This window comes from Styela clava, chromosome 12 (assembly GCF_964204865.1).
Source record: "Styela clava chromosome 12, kaStyClav1.hap1.2, whole genome shotgun sequence".
NCBI lineage: Eukaryota > Metazoa > Chordata > Ascidiacea > Stolidobranchia > Styelidae > Styela > Styela clava.
This window is the reverse complement of record NC_135261.1, coordinates 1,051,363-1,076,361: the sequence shown is the minus strand read 5'-3', so window position 1 is coordinate 1,076,361 and position 24,999 is coordinate 1,051,363. Positions and strand designations below refer to the sequence as shown.

At 37.0% G+C, this 24,999-nt stretch overlaps 1 protein-coding gene across 1 annotated transcript; it reads left to right on the top strand.

The window, feature by feature from the left end:
- Positions 1–3,382: 3,382 nt before the first annotated feature.
- LOC120332456 (uncharacterized) lies at positions 3,383–9,329 on the top strand. Its single transcript, XM_078118965.1, has 5 exons — positions 3,383–3,567; positions 3,901–3,956; positions 4,557–4,655; positions 5,060–5,233; positions 5,897–9,329. Exons 1-5 carry the CDS (start codon positions 3,482–3,484, stop codon positions 6,499–6,501), a joined length of 1,020 nt encoding a protein of 339 aa, XP_077975091.1. The 5' UTR covers positions 3,383–3,481; the 3' UTR covers positions 6,502–9,329.
- Positions 9,330–24,999: the final 15,670 nt, after the last annotated feature.

Sequence of the window (24,999 nt, the reverse complement as noted above, 5' to 3'; positions counted from 1 at the left end):
TAGCTACAAACAAATATATTATGACGCAACAAATGAGTGAGCTCTCGAGAAATTTTGTCTAGAAGAGCGCAGCATTCATTTGACTACATTCTTACATAATATAGTTCGTCTGCGTCACCATTTTTCTTCATTTCTGCCTCATTTATGAAGTTCAACAGCTCATGTATGTTCGAGTTACTTGCTAACTCACTGTTATAAATTGATTTCGAAAGTAATATAAGCGATTAGGAAAATGAATACAAGAGAGTGCAGAGTGCAGAAAACGAAGTATTGCGTGATTGGGATGTCATTCCGGAAAATTCATCGTGCCCTAAAAACTTTGCAATTGCATTACTCTCCATGTTTTCATTTACATATGCTTGTATATCTCTGACTTCAGTTATGAACTTTGAAGTCTCGTAACATGAGTAGCCTGAAAGATGAAACCAGCAGTTCATGCATTTCTTTGAAAGTTACAAAATATAAACCCAATATAAAATCGCTATCAGCGGTAATTCAACAGCAGAAGTCTCACTGATATAAAACAAGAAAAGCTTATATATCGAGTCTATTTGTCGGATATTTTCCTGAATAGTGAAGTCTGTACATGTTTGAAAGGTTTATTATTGTGTATTTTTGTTTAAAAGTAGCAACGAATTGTTTTTAATTTTGGTCGGCACGCGGAAATTTTTTTTCGTCAAATTTAGCCGATTTTGGCACGCGAGCCGAAAAAGGTTTCCCGCCCCTGGCCTATGACATGATCTTCGTCCGGCGTGTTTTCCAGTGACCTTATTTGCCATACGGATATGCCAGGGGTGGGCAATTACTTTCCTGAGTGGGCCGGATGCGGATAACAGACTTGGTTACTGGGCCGGATGATCAAAATTCAGTATGATCAGAAACGGTTATTTGCAAATACCTAGAGTCCTAGACACAATGATCAATGGGCCGTTATTACAGGGGCTGGCAAATTATGGCAGCAGCGCAAAGAAAGTTGATAGAAAAAAAAGCTTAACAGCTGGGCTAATGGGCTAGGATAACGTTAAAAATAAAGATAGTACAATGTAACAATTGCGGTCATGATGACCGTATTTGATAAATAGATTATTCAAATCAAAGAGAATAAATGATGCGCATTCCTATCGTTTACGAACAAAATTACTGTAACTTGGGATTTAGAAGGTAAGTATTATTTGATTGATTTTATTTTGTCGTCGTGATTACCCATTTGTTGAAATTGCCGACTTTTTCACCGTTGATGGTTTTTCTGTTGCGCAAAATATTCAGTTCAAGACTATTACGAGAATTAAAAATGTCTTGCCATATCAATTTAAGATATAATATAATTAATTTAATTATATATTAAGAAAAGGTGCGATCTTGGTCATTTGATTAATTTGAGCCACTTGAGATTATTTTTTTTAAGAAATCACCATTTGCAAAATTCCAAGGTCGGTCATAAAATCCCACGAGTACAATTCATTACGATAAAGTAAAAGCATTGCAACTTTGAAATAATGCGGCGATATGGCGCAGCACAAACACATATTTGGGAACCGCTGGGATTTGCTATAGTATCCGATTTGATGAAAAATACCGAAATTTTTGGGATTTACCAGGTCAAAAATAGAGTTTTGAAAACAAAATTTATGAAGTTCTGCATTATGTTTTGTGATATATATTTATATCTTATGACTCCGTTCCTTTCTTACAATAATCACTTCCTCATTTTGAGTCGCTAATTGGATTTACGGATTAAATTTTTAGTTTGTATTTAGTCTCTCGTTTCAGATGACCACACAATAAGGAGTTTTGCACACTTCACGCACAGTTCCAAGGAAATACTTTTTTCGACGTCCTCATAATACAGGGATAATTCCCTGTAATATAGTTTACCGATATATTACTGATGTTCACGTCTTAAATACCCATGACATGCTGAAGTAACTATCAGCGATTTCAACTCAATCCCCCTCCTCCCCTGTACCAGACAAAAGTAAACAAAATGTACTGAGATATCCACGAACACGCGCGTAGCAAAATGCAGACCAAAATGCTGATATGTCAGGAGCTGGCGTTTTGAATTATTGTACATAAATTATTCAGATGGTTTTATGTTTATATTCAGGGCTGATAGTACGTGTGGAATTACAATATTTACAATTGCGGACGATTTGTTGTTTTTCCGATCTCTTCAACGATAATTTTTATGCATAAAAACTATAGCCTAATTCAAGTGGGCCGGATAAAACACTAAAGTAGGCCGGATCCGGCCCGCGGACCGTAATTTGCCCACCCCTGGAATATGCCCATCAGTATTCCCAACCCAAGTCGCCTGACTTGTTAGAGATATATTAACATCTTAAGATAAAACAGACAATAGCTATTGAAGAACATTCTGAGACTGATCTAGGTTGGTAAAGTATGTTTACCTCGTATTTAATATGGGACCAGGATCGCCTACTTTGGGGTAAACATGTTTCGTTTATAATTCAACTCAACACACCGTAAATAGCTTAGTCGCGCATTGTCCTTCTGTAGACTAAGAGAGAAAACGAGTTTCTGGGGAATAACGAACCTTTGTTACATTATAGTTTAGGAAGGTATTGTCGGGTATCGGGTATTGTGATTTAACAAAAGTCTGCTCTGAATAAAAGTGAAATTTGATCTTATTGTTCCAAATTTTACGGGATTCGTCCCGTTCGACCCCACAGACGGTTGGTATGTTAACCTGTTGCGGCCACTCAAGGATAGTCGTGGCGAAGTTGGGCATTCAAAATCGTCAGATCGGAATATAGAGTTAATAAGTAAACTAAGTTGCCGATTTCAAAACAGCAGAAAGGCATTTAGTACGAGATACCATCGTTGACATCAGCCGCTGTTCGCGCATCGGGAGATTATTTTTCAAGTGTTTTTGTTGAGATATAGGTATTTTTTTATTTATAGAAATTTATAGAAATTTTATATCCATTATCAACCGAACACTAAGTATGCGATAGGAGATGGAGCATAGTAATTTATTGGAATAGGAAGCAATTTTTTCGAGCAAATTATTTGCCGTCGCAATTACAGGGCAGATTTGAAAAATGTATGAATATATTCTGGGATATATATACAATGAGACTTGGTGAATGTTCGCGAATCTAACGTAAAGGAATGCCTCAGTTAAAATGTTCGATAATTTTTTTGATTTATAATATCAGTTTATTCAATAGAATAATAAAAATATCAGAACAAAAGCTGGCAGGATTTCAGATGAGACATGTATCCTAAGTAGTTCAAGTAGGGTCGTGACTTGGGGTAGCCGCTCTAGGCAACATTTTGAATTTTACTTTAGTTAAGTAAATTTTTACTTTTTATGTTTTTTCAGAAAATCAGTTTTTGCACTACAGAAATAATTTCTAAAAAATATCCTAAATGTAACAAAAAAGTGCTGTTTTCTCTTTCAATTTGATGATAAATAATAAAACGTTTGACGATTGATCAGAGAAAGGAAAACATAATGGCGGAAGGCGGTAAACCACAACAACCAGTTATTAATCTCTACTTTGCAGGGGCGCCTATCAACGTGCAAGGGGATAATGTCGGGTAAGTTTTATTGGACACGTTTAGTGGACATAACGATCGTTTCAATATTATGTTGTTATTGTTATTATTTGTCTCTCCATCATTTTCAAAAAATCGCCTTTCTCTTCAAATACTGGACCAATTGCTTTGAAATTTTCAGTGGTTAAAGATAAAATTTTTCTCCAGAAGGCTTTTTTCCCCGCTATGACGTCATCAAAATTATTGCGATTGGGTGTCGCTACGTGTCCATATATTTGAGCATAGCTCTCTTGTTTTACTTTGTTCTTTTGTTTTATAGGCTGTCACTTAGCCCGTTTACTCGATTTCAAAATTTGTCATATTTCCACTTTATAGATCAAAGACTGAAGTTGGTGCCGGGAAAATTGGTCGAATTATGGTTCAGCAACCAGGTAAATATTTAGGATTTATTATGCATCGATGATTAAGAGAGGAGTCAAATGAAGTTTTATCCCAAGTTAAATATACCATATATATCATTTCACCTGGTTGAGGTTCGAGCATATGATTTTAGGTGCTCCGGAAGTATTCGTTCCAAGATGACACACAACCTGAACAACCCTTACCCGGTACACATACTATGTTCAGGTTGTGCGTCATCTTGGTACGAATACTTTGGGAGCATCTGGTTTTAACCCGATATGAGATCGTGCAATACCAACCTAGTCGAGGCTGACGCTTTAACGCTGAGCCAACGTGCAACTGGGGTTTTCTGTAATCTTAAGTCCACCATTTTGCAAATTGAAATGAATTAAATTTCTGTCACCACATGAAAACTTTAAAATCCGACCGTTACGATATTGTAAATATTAGGAAATGCGACATCTGCTAGATCAAAATGACCTGGATGGTATCCGGCACATCGAGTTTAGACAATACAGACATGCTAACTTTGGGGTATTTTCAATAAAAATCCACTGCCAGTCACAAAATCTAATATAAAAGGTTGTTATGCCTGGTAAATTTATCATCAAATTTTCATTTCTTCACAGATGCAACATCATACAGCCCTGCTCAACCCGCAAGAATATCAAAAGGCGTCGAATCCATGAATATTCAGACTGATTCATTCGCAACCCCAATGCAAACAGGTTTGTTTTAATTGCAATTCGAAAACGTCTACAAGTAATTCAAGAGTATTCCAAACGATACAGAAATATATTTGTGTCAGTTATCTTCACTCTTGCTACGACATCATTGCAATATGCGAAGAAAAATTATTGCCTCTCAACAGTCTCATGTATTAGTGGCTGCTTGTACATGGCATTGTTCGTAGTGGTGTGGTAACTCTTGAAAATGATATTCGATAGTTAGTATATGGTTTTATCTCGATGAAAAGCTACAATTTACATCTGTTTGTTCGACGGAAAAACCAAAATCTTCACAAACAAATTAAAAAAGTTGGCAAGCATACGAGAATTCCCACTTGTAATATTGGACTGTCTGTTATAGACCATCAATGTTCATTTCACTGAGTATGTGAATATTTCCACAGACGATCTCAGAGTGCAGGATCTTCAAACTAAGACAGATAGAAAACCAAATCAACTTAACAAAACGCCACCTCGAACTCAGGAGCTCAATCAACAACCAAAACAAACAGCAGCCGGTCCAAGATATACGACCGCACAGAGTGGAATTAATGCTCCAAAGATTTCCATGCTTCGAAGTAAGTAAAAGTTTTTTTCTGCAACAAGGTTTTTGGAGAAACCGGATCTCTCGAACCCTCTGCGTTGAATATCTTTACTTCCAACTTCACATTCTTTGAATTCGACAACCAGGCTGTACATATATTACACAATTCTCTATAACGATTTTTTTCTTCGAAATAACATTTGCGTTTTTCTGAATCAAATGTTTTCGCGGGCAAAATTGAAACTAAAGGTCGTGGTAGCTGCCCTGCCAGACGCCCAGCAAACTACCTGTCCTTCTATTGGTCTGTTTATTTCCGGCGATTACGTTCAATGAGTCTCACTCAGTTTCAGTTGTTAGCGAAATTGGGTGAGAAGACGATACCGCGTAACAGTTAAAACAAAATAAAAGAAAATGAACTAAAAATGCAAAACAATAAAATAAAAAAAAGGAAACGCAAAATAAAAGAGAGTAAATTCTGAATTTGAATTTAATGTGTGTGTGCTGATCCTCGTACAATACGGTCGCTCTCAGCCGTCAACTTTTGCCGGCTCCTCTCATTTCCTCCGTCCCCCACCTTCTACAGTCACTATTTTCAGAAGTTATTCCGCTCTGCTATACATTGTGAGATCCCTGGTTGAGACTTTAAACGCACTGACTATTTTTTGTAGGTTTTATTCATGATATATTTTATTTCCAGAAAAATATTCCAAGTTATTCGACGAGTCCAAATATGAAGAAGCAGTCCCGATCTTCGAAGAACTGGCAACCCTGCAAAACCATCAGGATTTGGATACCATACTTATGATGGTCGAGTGTTTTATACATCTTGGCAGAGAGAAGAAAGCGGAAAAATCTATCGCCAACTTACGAAATATTTTGATGGCGTCATCAGTGACCAGTGCCGATGACGTCAAAGACCTTGCGATTGACTTAATTTCGAATTCCGCTTACATTCGCGCTATAATATTGCTTCGAATAGCAAGTGATATCTACAAGGCTCGCACAAGAACACCCGATGATGTAATAAATGGGATTGGATTTTGTAGCAGTAAGATAGATGATGCTACAAGGCCATTGATAGAAGCCGGTGGTCGATCTAAAATTATAGGAGTGGATTACGGCATAGAATACATGACAGAAATGCTGTATGATATTCGCGCAATAGAAAACGCTGATCCAGTGAATAAAGCAATACAAGAAGCTTCGTGCTTGGATTACATTGGATATAACTATTCACTGGCAGGTGAATATGAGAAAAGTATAAAAATCAGAAAGAATGGACTGGAGGTTTTGGAGAAATAGTTCGGGACAAACGCTTCAAAATATCGAATCTACGGTATATTGCTGCATAATATCGGTGTAGGGTATTATAATCTGCAGAAATATAAAAAAGCAGAATCCTATTATATTAAAGCCATTGATGCGTATGGGAAACTGAGAAACAGAAACGCATTGAATCGTCAAAAACTCAGCTCAAGAGGACTCGGGCACAATTAACCTGATTATCTGCACGCATATTCACGGCAAATCGTAATTTACTGAAATTATCTCAAACAATGAATAAAATATTGGAATCCTTAAATTACATTTTTTGTAATTTGATAGTGTAAAAAGATTTAGCAGTTTTATTTGAGTAGACCAGTTATATCACGCTCAAGTTACTAAAATTATCTTAGAAAACGAATATTTTTCAAATATTTAAACTTTTTATTTACATTCAATCAATTCTGTGTTATTCAAAATTGTTAAAAAAATCAGCAGTTTTACTTGCACAACCTGGTCATATCCATTCTCGATAATTTTAACTTTATTATTTCAGTCGCATCTTTTATGAACAACTGATCAAGCATGGTTTATAGATAAAGTATTATTTCAAAATATTATCATTTATAGATCATACATGACCAGGCATGAGTTAATTACTTGTATTTCTAACTTAACAACTTAATTACTTGTAAATTTTGGTTAATTCACCTAATATTTTTAAAACTCACTTTTTGCAATATTACGAACACTTATTTCTGGTCAAAGTTACAGGCCATCACTAAAGTGCCAGAAGCTACTGAAACTATATGCAATTATGGTGATGCACTACGCGCACTCATACAGAACTAAGCCAAGAGCCACTAAATATGATAGAATTATGGTGGTGCCAATTATGAAAATAGGAACCATCTTGGTTCAGGAAAACTACCATAGCATGATTTTGTTTGTAATTTTACTTAAAATAACTATCTGTTCACATTTTTATAATTTCTAACCGAGTTTTTCATTTCATTTCCATCAAATTGTATCTCATGCGGTTAACATATCATAATTGGAGTGATTTGCTTTTGTTTTGTCTTTTACATTTAACAACTGAACTTGACAATGTGGGCCATATATGTTGCGGGATTGTAGTATGCTTTTATGGGAAATGTGAATTATCAAAAATACTGTAAAATTGTCACGCATTGCAGCGTTGTACTTCTCAGAATAACTAACTTGTGAACTGATTTAATTTTTCTGTTTTTAATTTGACAAGCATTAACTGGGCAAAGTTACCATACATGATGCCTGATTGTAGAATGCTATTTATATATGGGCAATGCTTGTTTACGGGCAATTTGTCAAAAGCTGTTAAAAATATAGTAACATTATCTTGCATTTTCACATTGTACCTCTCAGAATAACTAACTGGTGAATGCCACTAACCCGGGCGAGTCATGGCCAAGGTTTATTTACGAATATGAATCAATATCGAAAAATTACTCAATGAAGTTAACTTTATTTTGTGAAAATTGTACATTATATATTTCCAATTATTTTCATTTTATTGTATTTTATCTTATTCCGTTATTTTCGATAAATTTTCATCCGCTGAATTAGAGTTTAACTGACATTTCAATTGTTTTGACATTTGACAAAAGCAATTATTTCCAAAACGAACTTGAATTTGTTTCTATTTACTTGAAGCCTAATTATCATGTTGTTTTGTTGATTTATTTTTAAAATTATTTTGCTCAACAATATTTTTGTCATTTTCAACATATTAACCATTACATATTGTTATTTTATATCTTTAGAAGTGTGTAGAATATAGAATGCAGGAAAAGTTGTAAAGAGTTATTTCAATTTCACTGAATGTATTATTTTTGAATTTTATTTTGAATGATTCCTTATCTTTATTCACAACTACATTTAAATACCAGTTATTTTTATTGTAGCTTTCACATTATAAATTTAACTGTATGTCTAACGGTTCGTAAATTTTCTTCAAAAATATTTGAAATTAACCAGAATTTTTTAAGTGGCGTTCTAATACCTTTACTCCTAACAAGCTGACACTGATATGTGGGAAAATGAACTTTTTGGAAAAATTCATTAACATTTCCTATCCTATTTATTATTAAACTCAGTCAACGCTGACTTCGTAACTCAATGAACGCCGATTTCACTCATCAGGGTTCAATGTTCTTGTGTGATTCTGCAAATCAGGTGATGTTTGCTGGTTATTTGATTGCCAAATATCAACTCTGTATTATGTATAATATACATGAACATTATTTAACAAAACTTATACGATTTTTCGTCACATAACTAATGTCCTTATGTTTTTATGTATTTCTCGTCCTACCCACATTCTAGTATAAGAATTATAATCAAATATAGAATCCTATATTATCCAGGCTCGCTACCTTACTAATGTTGTTTTTGTCCGTATACAAATAATAAGCTTTTTGTAGCATTTGCATAGCTTATATAAAAGATTGTTGATTGATATTTCAAACATTTGTCACTATAATAAATAACTATAGCTAATCCCAGGCAATATTACAAGTGTTTGTTAGAGATGAGAGCATAAACCACTTTATATTAGAGTTGCCGTTTATGTGTAGCTCCAGTATTTCAGTTTTGATTTTTGAAATAAATTTTCCGTGAAAGCTGTAAAATTATTCCCGATTAGTTTGAATCAAAATAATTTATATATTGAAGTAAATTGATTTCTCATTCTTAGTCACTTTTACTTGTAAATGCCAGTGATTTGATTGTATTTTTAACAGTGTGATTCAACTAAAATGTGATCTTTATATTTATCGATTCACAACTTTCTTTTACAATTATCTGAAATAAATCAGAATTATAATCAAGTATGGCATTATATAATAACCATAGCTTAGCTATACTAAGTAAACAGTGACTATCATTGACACCTATCGCATATGGATAAGCCTGTTTAGTGTGAGTTCCCGGATACAAAATGGCGTTAAGTTGTCTTTCGATTTCTCGCGCAGGGAAGCATGGTGGAACAATATGAATTGTAGTTATATAAGTGAATCAATATATTGCTTAATACATATATCTTGTGGTCGGGAAAATAATTGCTTCGACGCGGACCGACTTGCCGCTGTAATGGAAGTAGACGAACCTCGACTGAAGGAGCCTTGTCAAATAACGCTGTGTCGCAATGGTGTTATCCTACATACTGGATATTAAATTTACAAACGTCGGTGAAAATAGAAAACCAGTTGTTGTTAATTCATTAAAAAAAATGAGTACGCCCCTGGTATGTGTACCAGGTTAGGGTTAGGCCATAATTTTATTCCGATTTTCTTATTTTGGTTATATATATTACGAGTTCGGGCACTGCCTGTGTTAGTCAAATGAATATACCCCCTGTCCGTAGATTTCAGTCCCTTCACACAACTTGATGTAAAATAGGCGAACAAATTAGTTACCACCATATTGGTACACATACTTTCGCATTGTCAAAAAATTATATGGTTTCTATATTTAACTATATGCTATAGAGCAGTGGTTCTCAACCGACGGTCCGCGGACCGGTGCCGGTCCGCGGCAACCTTGGTGCCGGTCCGCGGCAACCTTGCTGCCGGTCTGCCAAATATATTCCAATATTATTGTATTATAAGCAAATTGTAAAATACAAAGTATTGACGACATGTCCTTTACTTTTGGTATTTTTATATCCTATTGATTCGTAGCACCGGTATTGGTCTAACAACCAAACTTAGTGAAAGGTCCTATGCCCATTTAAACCCTGAACAATTGGAAGTTCGTCTTTATGACCTCATAACGACGACTACGTCACAACGGAGGAGTTTTCATCTTGCAGAAACTTCATTAGGACCGCGTTTAACACGTATAATATCAAAACAAGAGCAGCAAATTTCTCATTAAATTAGAATGTCTTCTTTTGCACCACCTAATTGCATTCCTTAGATTACATTTTGTGTTCATGACATTTTTGAAGGTCCACCGGTCCGCAAATTTTTTTTTAAAATTTTACCGGTCCGCGAACTGAAAAAGGTTGAGAACCACTGCTATAGAGTCCAAAAGATCTGTATCGCGCATCTGAGATCCATCCATGGGTTGTAATTGCGGAGGCAATTATTTTAGGCTCTATATCGCCACCTTCCGGCATACTGACCAGATATCTGAGATATTTCGAACCTCATTTCCTTATTTAACAATTGACCACATATGAATCCAAATTAGCATTAGTAGGCTACTCAGGTAGATAACGGTATAGCGTGTTGCTTATTGTGGCTTACCGGAATTGATATCATCACTCAGGTTCTTTCTGCCAGCTTCTCGGACACTGAAGTTGTAATGGAGGTAGATCACGAATGACCTTCTTGCGTTTTCGAATGCAGCAGAGTGACTGACTTAATTAAAGCTAGATTAATTATACACCAGTAAGAACTTGATACAACCAAATACTCCAACCAAATATACAATAAAAATACAGTACTAAATACCATAGAGATACATACGGAACACAAGATACGGAATTGGCCTATGACGTCACAATCATGAATTATTGACTTATGCTGGGCGATAAAAACCGTGTGAATAACTAGTATGACACTAAAGATACAACAAAAATCTGATCTTATCGACAAACACCTAATATACATGGCAATACCGGTACACATAGAATTACGGATATCACACGGGAAATTAGCTACGAAATTAGACTACTTACGGAAACGATAAATACAAGATAACTGGTGAACAGCGCTATGCCAAAGTGGGGAAACAGGTAACATGTAATAGTATTATCAGTTTACAACAAGAATTACATACATTTACGGCATCAAAACACTATAATAGTAACCTAATACAGAGAGGAAATTCCACACTGCCGGCAGTTTGACAAACCAGCTAAAAGGGAAAGTTGCTCAGCTGCTCACTAGCGACTCAAAGGGTGAGAATAAATATGGGCATAAAAAATAGAATATAGTAATAGACGTGGTCGTTATACACTTTAATATCTCAGCACCGTGATTTATAAGTTGAATGAAAATTAGATGCAAGCGTTATATGGATATATATATATGGTTTGTACTAGGCCGATTTTGAGTATGGGGTACCTTGTTGCAAAGACTGAACTAATCTATCTGTGAGCCCGACATAATAACAAAACAATCCATCAACTTCATGTCCAATAATTATTACTCATGGCATTGAGAAATCACATTGCGGGCAACGAAGAACGTTTTACGTGTGAAGCAATAGCACAACAGCCTGCTGGAATATTGTATTCGTTGGCTGTTTTCAGCAGAGCATGTTTTTAAATCCCAACTTGATAAGGCCATTAAAACCAACCATGTAAATTAAAAAGTATGGGATAATAGTATAACTCATCGATAGCATGATTTGTCGTGTTTGAAAAGTGGCGCAGATTAAAGGTAAATTCTAAAAGTTTTCCTACGTCAATATACATTTCAAAGCGGCCCGAAGTCACAATAGTTTGTATATTACTAGGAAAGGTACCGGTAGGATACGACATATTTCAGTAATAGGAAAACATCTTACCTGACATTGTTCGTGCTGGCAATGAACGTTTATAATCTTTCCGAGACAATCAGAAAATTCATCCTTATCTATAAAATCTCACTGCAACAAGCGCATTACCAACACTCAATTCAGTACAGTGATCGCTGACCTGTTAACAATTTTTTAGCCGACAAGGAACAAGGAATTTTTAGGTTGCCAGATATCCAACGTTAAAAAATTCATCCTTATCCATAAAATCTCAACAAGCGCATTACCAACACTCAATTCAGTACACTGATCGCTGACCTGTTCACAATTTTTTAGCGGACTAGAATGAATTCTGGAATCACTGTATGCTTGCTATTCGAAAATAAATACCCAGGTCTATAGATCCTATGTGAAGTCGTGTGCCAGGGAAACACGACCCATCCTCGGAGAATGCTTGCAACACCGGTTGTATGTATTAAATTTCTTATAGATAGATACGTCACGGAGCCTCTTGTAGAAATGGATTCTTAAGTAAATTGTGGTTTGCAAAAAACATAATTTTGTCAGAGGTTAGTTTCACGAAAACTCGAGAATAGGGCCTTCGGCAGAAAGTATTATTTTTAAAAAAGTTTTAGAATGCCGTTCTATGATAATCCTGACTGCGAACAATAAACCATTCAATTGTTATCATATATTTAAAAAAAACTAGTTTATCGCACATGTACTGCAAAATATTATTGCGAAAACTGAATTTATGCGAAAAAATAAGAGTCAGTCCCGCAAGATATATTCTTGAAAAATTAAATTTTTGGCCAAATATTGTATTTCCGCAGAAAATTATTCCCACAATTTGTTATTTCGCTACCATATATGACGCCAAAAAAACTTGGTCTAACGCAATATATTCATATGATCCGTATTTAGAAACGTTATTTCAAAATGTCACTAAACATTAGAAAAGAAAAGCCGACCCAGGGAACTGGCGGCGCTATTTATTGTAATACGATATGAGTAATTATTAATCGTACTATTGTCATTTCACTAGCCAGTATAAGTTCGACTCCATACTCGTGACAACATGACATACGATAAAACAGTTAATAAATAAATAAAAACTGATTATAAAATCCGGGGAGCAAACAAAATCGTAGGCCCTAAAGCATGGGTGTGCAACAGGAAACACATCCCGGCCCGCCCTGCCATTCAGTGTGGCCCTCGTCAATACTCAGATTTTTCCACATCGGGAATTAAATAATAATGAGTCTGTTTATGTTCAGATAGGCGCACACATCGGTAGAAATCCATATTTTTTTCACTCTTTTGGCGTTTCGCTCTGCGCGATTATTACTGTAAGGCTAATAAACGATAGCCCTTACATTAAGAATTTTTCAATTTGTTGGGTACATGGAAAAACTAAATTTTTACCTGGCCTATCTTGATGTCTGAAATTGGTTATATGGCCCGCCAACAAGAAATGTTGTACACCCATGGTTTAAAGCGTACAGAATTTAAAAGAGAAGTTTACGCCAAAAGACGTGGTATGTATTCACTCGCCTAAATGGATACATTCCATCTTCGCGAAACGATATTTCGGTTCCATTACATTTGCACCTATTTAAATTTTTTTTTTCACGAATATTTGAACACTAACCCATGGATTTTAGCACCCGCATATAGATTGAACCCGCGGATATACCGGGGCAAATGTCCGTGGGTGCAAATGTACGGTCACCCGATATTTCAACCTCCTCTCACATTCGAGACCGATGAACACCTGAAACAAAATGGCGTCGGCTGAGTTCTTCAGCATCTCAATTCAAATATTACATAAATAAAAGTATGTGGTCTGAAGAACTTTCGTATTTTGATCATTTAATGTTAAATTTCCACAAAACAATATAGTTCACTTCCATGCCTGATTAAGAATATAAAAATTTTGATAACGAGAATCAATTATTGTCCCACCACTAACTATCTGATCTTTTGCGCTGATTCTGTTTTGACATAACTAACTCATTTGAGGTTACTTATCCCCTGATGCGCATTCATCCTGACCTAGTCTACGATGGATAAAATAATGTTAAAAAAAAGAAATATGAAAATTTGTGGTGAGGCAATAACAGGCTGGTCTTCACGTCGAATCGCCCATGTTCCTCGACTGTCATGTTTCTAATTTTGTTAACTTATGGAATCAGAGTATGCCAAGTTTTTTGTACATAATAAATTAGCCCAGTTGAGTTTTATCGTTTCCATTGATAGATACAATTTTCCAGTGGCGGCGCGTGGTCATTTTGACAACCGGGGCAAGCTACTGCGGGACCAAGTCACCCCCATCTACGGCGACAGGATGAGAGCTGTAAGTTCTCCCATCATTTTATGAGTATAAAAACCATTCCATCGGTAACAACCAATCGGCAAAAGCGACAATTTTTACCGATAAGAAAGTGTCTTTAAAACCGGTCCAAGTCGAGGGATTAATAAATATAGACATAGTTTATTTTGAAACCTCTTTCAAAAGGAAAGGCAATATTTACCCAGATAAATACAATGACATATTAACAGAAACTTCGGGAAAGCAGACAAAACCTAAAATATGGTTTAAAACGTTACTATGAAGAAAGGAAAGATAATGCAAAGATAAGGACATGCGTCGCTCACTCATAGATATATATGCTGCTAGACTTCTACTGCTTGAACATATATGCAACACGCCGCGGTTTCTTGGAAGCAAACTGCTCAATAACGCGCTGATTAAAGTCATGCATCCCAAAAATAAGGTCTCTGTGAATGGATAAAACAGCTAAGGAATTTAATCTATCTTGCTTCATTGTGTTTCTGAGATACGTTTTAATACGCTTCAGCGTGCTGAATGTTCGCTCTGCGTCGGCGGAAGGAATAGGCGTCGTCAAAATGATGTCAAGAAATTTTGCAGACGCCGCAAATGTAGTTACTAGAGTGTTATCTATGAGGAACCCATGGAGCGCGCAAGTTGATGTGATGTTCAAAAACGTTTGATTGGTGTATATACATCGCAATTCATTTTCCAATTTACCCACGTTTATCATGGGGTAAAATTTGGAGACAGTAGCCAACAAATGGATGGGAAATTGACGTGCAAATTTTGAAAAATTTTCAAATCAATCAAAGAGAACGCGGCAAGGTGTTCAGTGCGCACACGATCGCCTATTTGATTCACCAGAATGTCACAGTATTCCTTTGCAGACAAAATCAAACGCTGCGTTGTTTGCCCGCGGCGTAAAGAAGCACTCCATGTGTCGTCGTATTTTATTGTTTCCCGGATACGAGATACAGCATCGCAGAAGTCTGAAATACACGACTGCACAGACGCTCCATCCATTAGCCTTAACTGCAATGCGCCGTATAATACATCCACGTGATAGAATATTGTGGAGAAAAAAGCGAGAAAAAATGAAAACTCACCATCTTCTAGCAGACGCTTCAGACCTGCCGCTTCCCTCACAGAGCGTTCGTCCCAAACCGGAGAGCTCTGAATGCCATTGAAACAATCGATGAGCTCAGACCTAATTTCGGACACGCCCTGCACCACGCGTGATTGGAAGTTCCAACGTGTTGGTGCACAAGCTGGGAGACGGCGGCTACATATCTGGCGAAGGAGGTCAGAGCGCTTCGGCGAAACGGAAAAAAATGAAGAAAACCCCGAAACATTTGCAAAAAATATACGGACGAGAGGGGTATCAAGACACATATTTTTAATAACGAGGTTAAATTGGTGTGCATAACAATGTAAAAAATGCGCATGAGGAAAATCTTCTTTTATATAAACTTGAACACCATGTGTTCGACCCACTCATGACTGCCGCGCCGTCATAAGTTTGAGCTATCAATTTTGACTTCGCGTTGTAAGGCTGTAACACTTCTTTCAGTACAGCCGATATCCCGCAAGCCGTGCGATCAACGATTGGTACAAAGCTGTGAAATCTCTCGGTAGGTTTACCATCTTTCACAAACCGAAAAATTACAGCCAGTTGGGAAACGCACGTGATGTCAGTTGTCTCGTCAGACTGAATCGAAAGGAACTGGCAATTCTCAATTTCCAGAGCCAAATGTTGTAAATAAATTTTATACATTGAGTCGAGAAAATCATTTTGGATATCCTTAGATGTCCCTTTCGAAACAGTTGCGGCATCCAGATGATCTCTCAATACTGTATCTAGGGATGCGGTGTATTCCACCATATTCAAAAATACCCCTCTATTAGAAGAGCCAGCCCGTTCATCGTGCCCACGGAGGGACAGCTCGTGACAACCAATGAACTTCAAAACATCTATCAATCGACCGAGAACATGGCGGTTTTTCTCGACGTTTTGGTTGTGCCGACGAATAGAAACCGCGCGTCCTTCATCCAACTGTGCTGCAATATTAACATTTCCGAATGTTCGGTATTTTACTGCATTGTCCAGATGCTCCATAGAAGATTGATGATCCCTGGCACGCTCGGAAAGATGTTTAAGATCTCTAAAACCAAATTTACACCAACGTGAGTCACGGGCGGTAGCAAAAAGTAGGCAATAAAAACAAAAAAATGCATTTTTGTCCTGGCTGTAAAACAACCATTCGTGTTTTTTATACCAAGTTTCTGCGCAGAATGTACGCCGACGCTTTCCTCCGTCATGGGATTGTTCCAGTGAACAATTTTTTGGTTGATGAGGCCCAAGACGTTGTACCTCTAATTTTAGTTCCAGCGGCAGCTGCGAAAACGGAGTGCGAAGTAGTGCATCAACCTTATTCATTATGAGGTCTAAGGCTAAGAAATGCGAAGCCGGAAAGAAGTGAGGAGCTCAAAAGGAATGTGGAAAATCGAAAGCAAATGGACTAAAGGTCTCTGATTCAAATAGCGAAACAAGCGACAAAAACGAAGGCGAGGAAACTATCAACTCTTCAAGCAACCAACGAACGAGAAGGAATGCGTGAATATGTCAACACGTTGTTGTAAGAAACGTCGGCATTGTGTCGTCATAATTTCGTGGCTAGCCCCGATGATTTAGTAAAAGAAACAGAAAACAAACGAGACAATCGCGGCGAGTGGAAGATATAAGAGAGAATACGATATACAATGAGCAACCGGGGCCAAATCGGCGTCGCCCCGTCGACGTTCGGCGAAGGCTTTGCGAGCGAAAAATGAACCATGTCAGGAGAATATGGCTAGTGTAGACAATCTGTGCAACCGATATTGAGGTATTTTTCGAATATTTTTTATTATACCGAAAAAACAACCGGGGCATTGCTCCGGTTGGCCCTATTGACGCGCCGCCACTGCAATTTTCATTTCGCTCATTTTAGTAACTTAATTTGGACTCACGTGTTCGGTCTTACTTTCAATATGTTAGCAGGTCCACGGTATATTCATAATTTATATAGGTCTACTCCATTTGTAATGCTACGATAATCCAAATTCATTTAGTGCATTGCTGTTTGTTCTCAGTGGCATTTCGTTCGTCCCCTATGTTTGTGTGTGTTCGGGTGTGACGGCGGCTTTCTCCTTCTTAGGAGTTAGCGGTGTGAAACTAATGTTACAATAAAATGAGTGGTAATATTTATATTCAGGTATTTATATCATTTGGTATATATTGCTAATGACATTTTTATTTGCTTCCAATACAGATTTGTTGCAATAAAAAAGTGAGAAGCGTGAGTTAATACACATTTCATGACGGCCCGAAGTTACAATATTTAGTAGACTACTAGGAAAGGTACCGGTAGGATATGACACATCTCATTAATAAGAAAACGTCTCACCTGACATTCTTCGTGATGGCAATGAACGTTTACAATCCTTCTAAGGCAGTCGAAAGAATCATTAATTATCCATAAAGCTTCACTACCACAAGCGGATTTCGATAATACAGTACAAGGAAACGACGACCTGTCAGCTCATACAATTTTCATCGGACTGGGAACATGAAGTAGTTTAGGTTGTCAGTTATTTACCGTGATGTCGAAAGCTTTCAGTTAGTCATCGGCATAATTATACGATTCATACTATATTTTAAAACTAAAAACATGGAATCCATGCTATTTGCTAAGTTTTTAAAATAGTTCGCTATTAACAATTTGTTTTTCCAATAAACATGTCGAAAAGAACACAATATAAAGTGAAATATCGTACTAATCATATGTCAGATTAAAATTAATCATTTTCTCGTCTTCCTATATTTAAACAAGCTTAATGTTGACCAGTACAAAAATAATTGGTACTCCCGAAGTATGAGAACCAAGGTGGTGGACACTGGAAGATGGACACTGGAACGTAGCATGTGTACCGGGTTAGGCCATAAGTTCAGATACAAATACTACGGGAGTCACTTGGCTATTCCCCGAACTCCTAAAATAACTACAATAAGGAAAATTAGAATAAAATGATGGCCGAACCTGGTACACATACTACGTTTCGGTGTCCGCCATCTCGGTTCACATACTGCGGGAGCACCAAATAATTACCAACTTGTTGGAATTACAAATCGTCATGCTTTATTTTCCACCACCAACTTTCTGATACCTTTAGGTCAAGGTGATTCATGCTAGGTTGCTTATTGCCTCGTCGGTTTCCGCTGATCCTAACCCAACATGAGCTGAACGAAACAAAGTAAACACATAATATGTGGTGGGGCAATAACAGGATACTCCCGGTGTTTACCACTGTAACTCTTCAACAACAACCGTCTGGGTATCACCGTGTGTAATTACCTGTGGTTTTGAGATGTTCGTCAGGTATGGCGTGCTAAGCTCATATAATGTAACGTGTTTGCATAATGATTTGACATCACCAAAACGTAGAATATATCAAAGTTATATATTGGTAGTCCTGTGGGTTTTTCATAACAGCGATCGTAATGGAGCCGATTTGTTAGAATCCAACGCGGATTAAGCTAAGCAAAATCGTTGAGAGGAAAAACACAGTAGTTTAGATCAGTGATTCCCAAAGTGGGCGATATCGCCCCCCAGTGGGCGAAAACGATACAGAGGGGGGCGAAAAAGTCTAAGGGGGCGATAGGGGGGCGATTTCGCGAAAGCTGTTTTATGTTCGGCGCTCTTAATTCTGTACTCTGTGTGCATTCGCAGGCTTGAAACATGTGGGCGATATTCACACGCGAAAGAATTTCTGGTCTCGTCTTTGCAGTAAGGTAAGGTAGTTTGCGTATCCCAGTGGTCGGCAAAATACTGCCGAAGTAAAATAATCTGGCCCGGGACCATTCACTGAATGGACCTTTCCCCGACCTTTGACCGCGGAAAATTCTTTCCATACTTTACCATTTTAAAATTTTCGGTGCTTATTTTAAGAGTGGTTTCGCGAGCTGTGGCCTGTAAAATGGGGTATTTGATTCAAACTATCATTCTAATACACACCATTTAACAATCTGTTTTTTAAAAGTACCGATAAAGAATTTTAGCCTAGTCTATCATAGCTATTTCTACACTAATTTTTGATTGCTGTATTTAAACTGAAACTCATAGAAAGACAAAGTAATCATTGACTTATTTGATTTATATTCAAATTCCCGAAAAACAACTAAATACTAACGAATATAATTCAAAAACGCGAAAATGAGGTAGTGCTCACGACCACCCCTGAAAATCTGTCCGAGTGAGAGTGTCTGAGCGCCTGCGAAAGGGGGCATTGTTACGTTTTTTGCATCTTGCTGATTGGCCAATGTCACGAAGTAAACAGGGAAGTCTATGCCCGGGGAAATATCCAAACGGCGGGTTTGACGATGAAAATTTTTTATTTATAATCTACGCTCGAGGAGTAAATTACATTTTTTTACGTAACAGAATTTATCGTGAGACACGTTTAGAGTAAATTATACTATATCCTAACAATTTAGTGAACAGCCACTCGTTTAACGAGCCTACAATTTAATTATAATTAGACAAATGGAAACACGCAGAAAAGTTGATGCTGAGTGCAGGGGTTCAATAGCGCAGTAAATATTCGAATATATTGCAAAGTAATAAGGAAATAAAATTCATATTCATATTCGGGAGATTCATCACTGCTTGATTTTTGTAAGAATGTATCTTCTTAAAGAAAATATATATTTATCAAAATTTCACAAATCGTGCGAAAATATTCACTTCGATGTTTGGAAGTACATATTTGTGCAAACCATTATTTTCGAAAATGCACATTACAAAGAACAAGCAAAGAAGTGGGTTTGGTGATGCCCATTTAGAAATTTTTTCAATCTTGGCGTCGTAAAGCTATCCAGCGCGATGCAGCAACAAGACAGTGTCACATTAAATGTTATTGTAATATTTTTTTAATAAGACGACTGAGTTGAGTTCACGATTGTCGCAGTTTTCGCGTGTGTTCCGTTTTTAACTCTCAAAAAATATATGCTACCCGCAAAAGACTAGCAATCCTGAATTTTGTCCTGCGAGCGACATAAAATTTACCGACCCCTGGGCCGTAGCCGATAGTCAGTCACGGCTTCTTCCACATCCGAGTCCATGAATCCAAAACAAATGGCTGGGTAATTATGGACTGGAGGCCGCGATAGGATGAGGAATCGGGGATGGACTTTTTCGAAGTATTTTGGTGCAGGTCATCAGGCTGTACGAATGAATGAAATGTACGAAAATCATTATTATAAGTTTGGGAAAATTATTTTTGTTCTTATTATTTTAATGTGAAATGGGGTGAATTTAGGAAGTGAAATGCTATAAGGCAAGAGTACACGGCGGTTTTTGAGGAGGTAGGACCCTGGATTCTTTCATTTCCGACCTATTATATGGTGAAAAAGAGGTTTTCAGCCGTGCTACTATTGCTATTAGAACAATAAAATCACCTTTCCATCAGTAAATGGGGTAATTTTAGATATAATAAAAACCTCGCTGAAGAACACCAAGCTCATCTATCTCATTAAAAAACACTATAAACTATGATTTGTCTTCTTATTTGGTCTGTAATAAATTCGTTTCTGACTTTATATTTTTTTGTAGTGCAGGGGGGCGATGAAGTTGTATAAACTACTTTAGGGGGGCGATGGTCAAAAAAGTTTGGGAACCACTGGTTTAGATTACTTTGCTTATATATGTTTCTCGCGGAGCAGAGGCGAATATATCGCCCTGAAGACTGGAAAATATGGATGAAGATTGCAATTGCAACCCGTGTTTTGTCGATTACGTGACATCGTTAAGTGTTTCACAACTGCAGAAGGCGAGTGTATGAGAAAATGTATACACTCAGATCAGTGTTCCCCCATATTTGCCAGTTTTGAAGGATAATTCAGACGTTCACGGTATTAGCAATTTCGCCTGTAATTCCTTACTTATGACTAGTCTGCGAAAGAAAAAGCTGGGCATGCAATGCTCGCATCTAGTGAATGAGCCTAGTCATACGGCTCCATAATATAACAATACTTCACTTTATGATCTTACAGATTTTAGCATCAAGTCCGATCGGAAGATGCAATGGGTGTCAGTATTATTGCCATTTCTCAAAAAAAAAAAAGCGATAACGATAGTACGACTGTATTTTTGTGGAGAGGGCTTTGGGTAATTTGATTTAGGCGATATTAAGTTGTTTGGGAACCGCTGTTCTAGATGGATGATATATATTTCTATGCGTTTTTTTGCATTTTTCTCTGAAAGGTAAGTTCAGCAACAACTATGAAAGTCACAAAATTCTAATTCACGATATGTTTATTTTTAACAATTTTATTCCTTAGTTAGGTCGTTCACGCCTCATCGATTGTTTTGTCATAAACGGGCAAGTCGGCATTTATGCTCGCAATCGATGCGAAAAAAAATAGGCGAACTGGAACGAAGCTGAATTCGGTGGTGACGCGAGTTAAAGTTGGATGGATTTATATGCATTTGTAAATACATGTTTCATTGTATGTGACATGGATACTTCTACAAATGCGCATTTAAGAGTTTAATTATCTTAAAATTTCTTCACTTCTTGCAAATGTACAGCTGCAAATAGGCGATGCTCCAGAGGACGGTTTGCGGTCGTATTGTCTCCGAACACTACAGACAGCGCCCGATCAACGCAATTTATCAGAACAGCTCAGGGTTTCATAGAGCAAAGCAGTAAAGATCATAAAAAATCGTTTTAATCTATGATATAGAGTCACAGTTTAATATTTGTTGAATCGGAACCGAGCTTTTAGTTGTAATTACGGATACAACTGTAGAATAGCACCGCGTATTATTAACGGATGTGTGTAAAAACAACTATACGGCATAATAATTTTATGGCAAATGGTTCAAGGACAGAATACCTTCAGCCGCAATAATCCTCTGCATTACAAACAGAAGAATACAGAATGAATATTAATAGTATATGTCCATGAACTCGATCGTGAATGATCTAAACTGGATATTTTATTCCTAATTCAGCCCTTTAGTTTATGATACTATCATACATTAATTTAAACCGCAAGGAATACACGGTCGTTATAAGCAGAACACATGGCTGAAGGTGGCCACCAAAACCAACAGCATCAACAAAATGTATATAACATTACTATTGCTCTGCACGCTCAACAGAATCAAAGGGAACTAGTACAGTAAGTTGGTTATTTGAACGCTTAACTGAGTTTGGGAAGTGATAAATGTTTCCAAGAATTACGACTATCATCCGCCACATCCGACGAAAATATTCCACTTCACGAAAACATGATTATTTTTTTTTTATTCAAAAACAAATTTTCCGGCAGTACACTTCTCAAATTACGATAGTCAAAAAATAAGACAATCAGCATACAGAACATAACACAATTTACAATTATTGGTGAGTTAGATTGAAGCGAAATATGCCGTCATCATCTACTAAGCTGGCAACACAGATTTGTGGCAGATCAGCCGTATTATTTCAATTGTGAAATCACTGTACAACTGCTATTGCGTAATATTTACGTGACGGATACTAGTAGTAGTAGTAGTATTTTATTTCGTCAACAATGTTAAATAGTTGTGGGCCACCAAATCTGAAACTAAGCCGGCTTTTGATAATGACGTATCTCGGTCATGCTATCAACAATGGCCGTATGTATATACACTTTGCCTTGAGAAGTTAAACTTTTGTTTGCAAGTGCGTTCTGGCAAAGACCCATTCACACAGATTACGAAATTTTCGAAACTACATTCTCGTTAAACTACCCTTTGTGCAGTATTCGTAGTTGCATATGGACTAAATGCAACGGTCAAGCTTGTGAAACTTGAGTGCGCACTATCCATTATTAGACTGATAATATTATTGCATTTGCCTTGGAGTTGTAGTAAATGTGGTTGTAACGTGATAATTGTTATGTTATAATGTATTTGTAACTAAAATTTATAAGTGCCGAAAATTTTTTCATTTGCTTAAAGCGCGATCAAAAATTTGAGAACCACTGCATCAGGCGCAATGGATTGAAAAAATTTCCAATACTCTGGCAAACGCTTTTCCGCCCCGAGAACGTAGTTTAACGGCCTCTGAACGCCAAAATCACTCTAGCGTGACTTGATCGATGGCTTGAATGACAGGTAGCTCCGGGCCACTAAAAGCCTGTTTTGGCCCACTTACCTTTGCCGATCGTTATGAAAATTTTGTGTCAGTTTGGTATCGCTTCCAGGGTTCACACCAAATTTCGTCCGGATCGGCCCTTCAGTTCCCTGGGAAGTGGTCAATCTCACAGGGTTGTGGCTTAGTCTTTAACTATTTCACTTGCGACTTACGCACAAAGATTTTTAATCTATAGACTCTATACCAGTGGTTCTCAAACTTTTTTAGTCCCAAAGCCGCATTTCAAACCTCAAAGTTATGAAGAGCCGCACACAAACAACACAAGCTAAAATAGCAACAAACCTTATTAAGCGCGTAATTAAATACCAAGTCATCGTAACAAGTAGGGCTGGGCAAAATATTCAAATAATAAAATATTCGAATGGCATTTTACTATTCGAATATCCGTTACCACGTGACCTGCGCCGCTCTGCTTGGACGCCGAACTCGCGGGTCTCCAACTCAATCGTGAATTGTGCGAGATTTCCCAACGGCGCTCGCTATCAGAAAAAAAAGACAAATTTGAAAAGTCGTTGTCTTTGCGTTATGGTGTTATATGCTTATATTTGCACTTGACTTATCGTTCCAATTCCATATTTTGCAAAAAAACCTACCGACCGTTCCGTAAATTTAGAAACGTCAAACCAGATTGGGTATTTGAAATAAATTTCCCAGATTTAAAACTCCGCATGCTTGGTGACATGTCATTAGCCATTTCTTGCATTACCGAAAATAAAGTTGATTAAAATTAAATGTTAAAATGACTTTTCGGCGTTTCATTGTGAAAAGGGCGATTTAAGGTCGTTAGAAAACTCTAGTTATGTAAATAGCATGGATTTAAAAATGACCAAAAGTTCTTCCAAACGCTGTTATGAGTTACTTGTATGAAAAACACTCATTAAGTTGTAACCATATAAGAAATCCCATGTCCTACTCCCTTTAAAGCACTTTGTATTAGGTCTTTGGTGATCCCTTTCATCCTTGGCCAAGTAATGTTTCGAATATGTAAACATTTCACTCGACCATGCATGGTCGTTGAGCCAAGAGTAGAACGTAAAATCAATCGTGAATTTCGTTGTAACAATGCACACTGCTCACGCATTGTTGCGGTTATTATCATTGAAAATGATTACAATTGTTAAATTTTGAAGCGTTTGAGCTGTAATAAATAATTAAGTCTTAAGGCATGACATAATCAAAATCATTAGGTGAAGTGCTGAATTGGCAAATTCCGTAAAGAAAATTGAGCATCACTCAGTAAGTATTTTTAGGGGGGGTGTCGCTTTGTTGAAAAAAAGTTAAAACTTGAAGGAATTAGCGTCTGACCCCTTATTAGGCACAAAGGACTAGAAATGCCTTTATTGCCAATTTATTTAATCGCTATTTTAAATCAGCATTCAGGATTCACGCAATCGTAAATTTGCTACGTTTATCTATCTAAACCTAATACTAAAGTAACACGAACACCATAGAAAAGCATGAGAAACTCAATTATCATT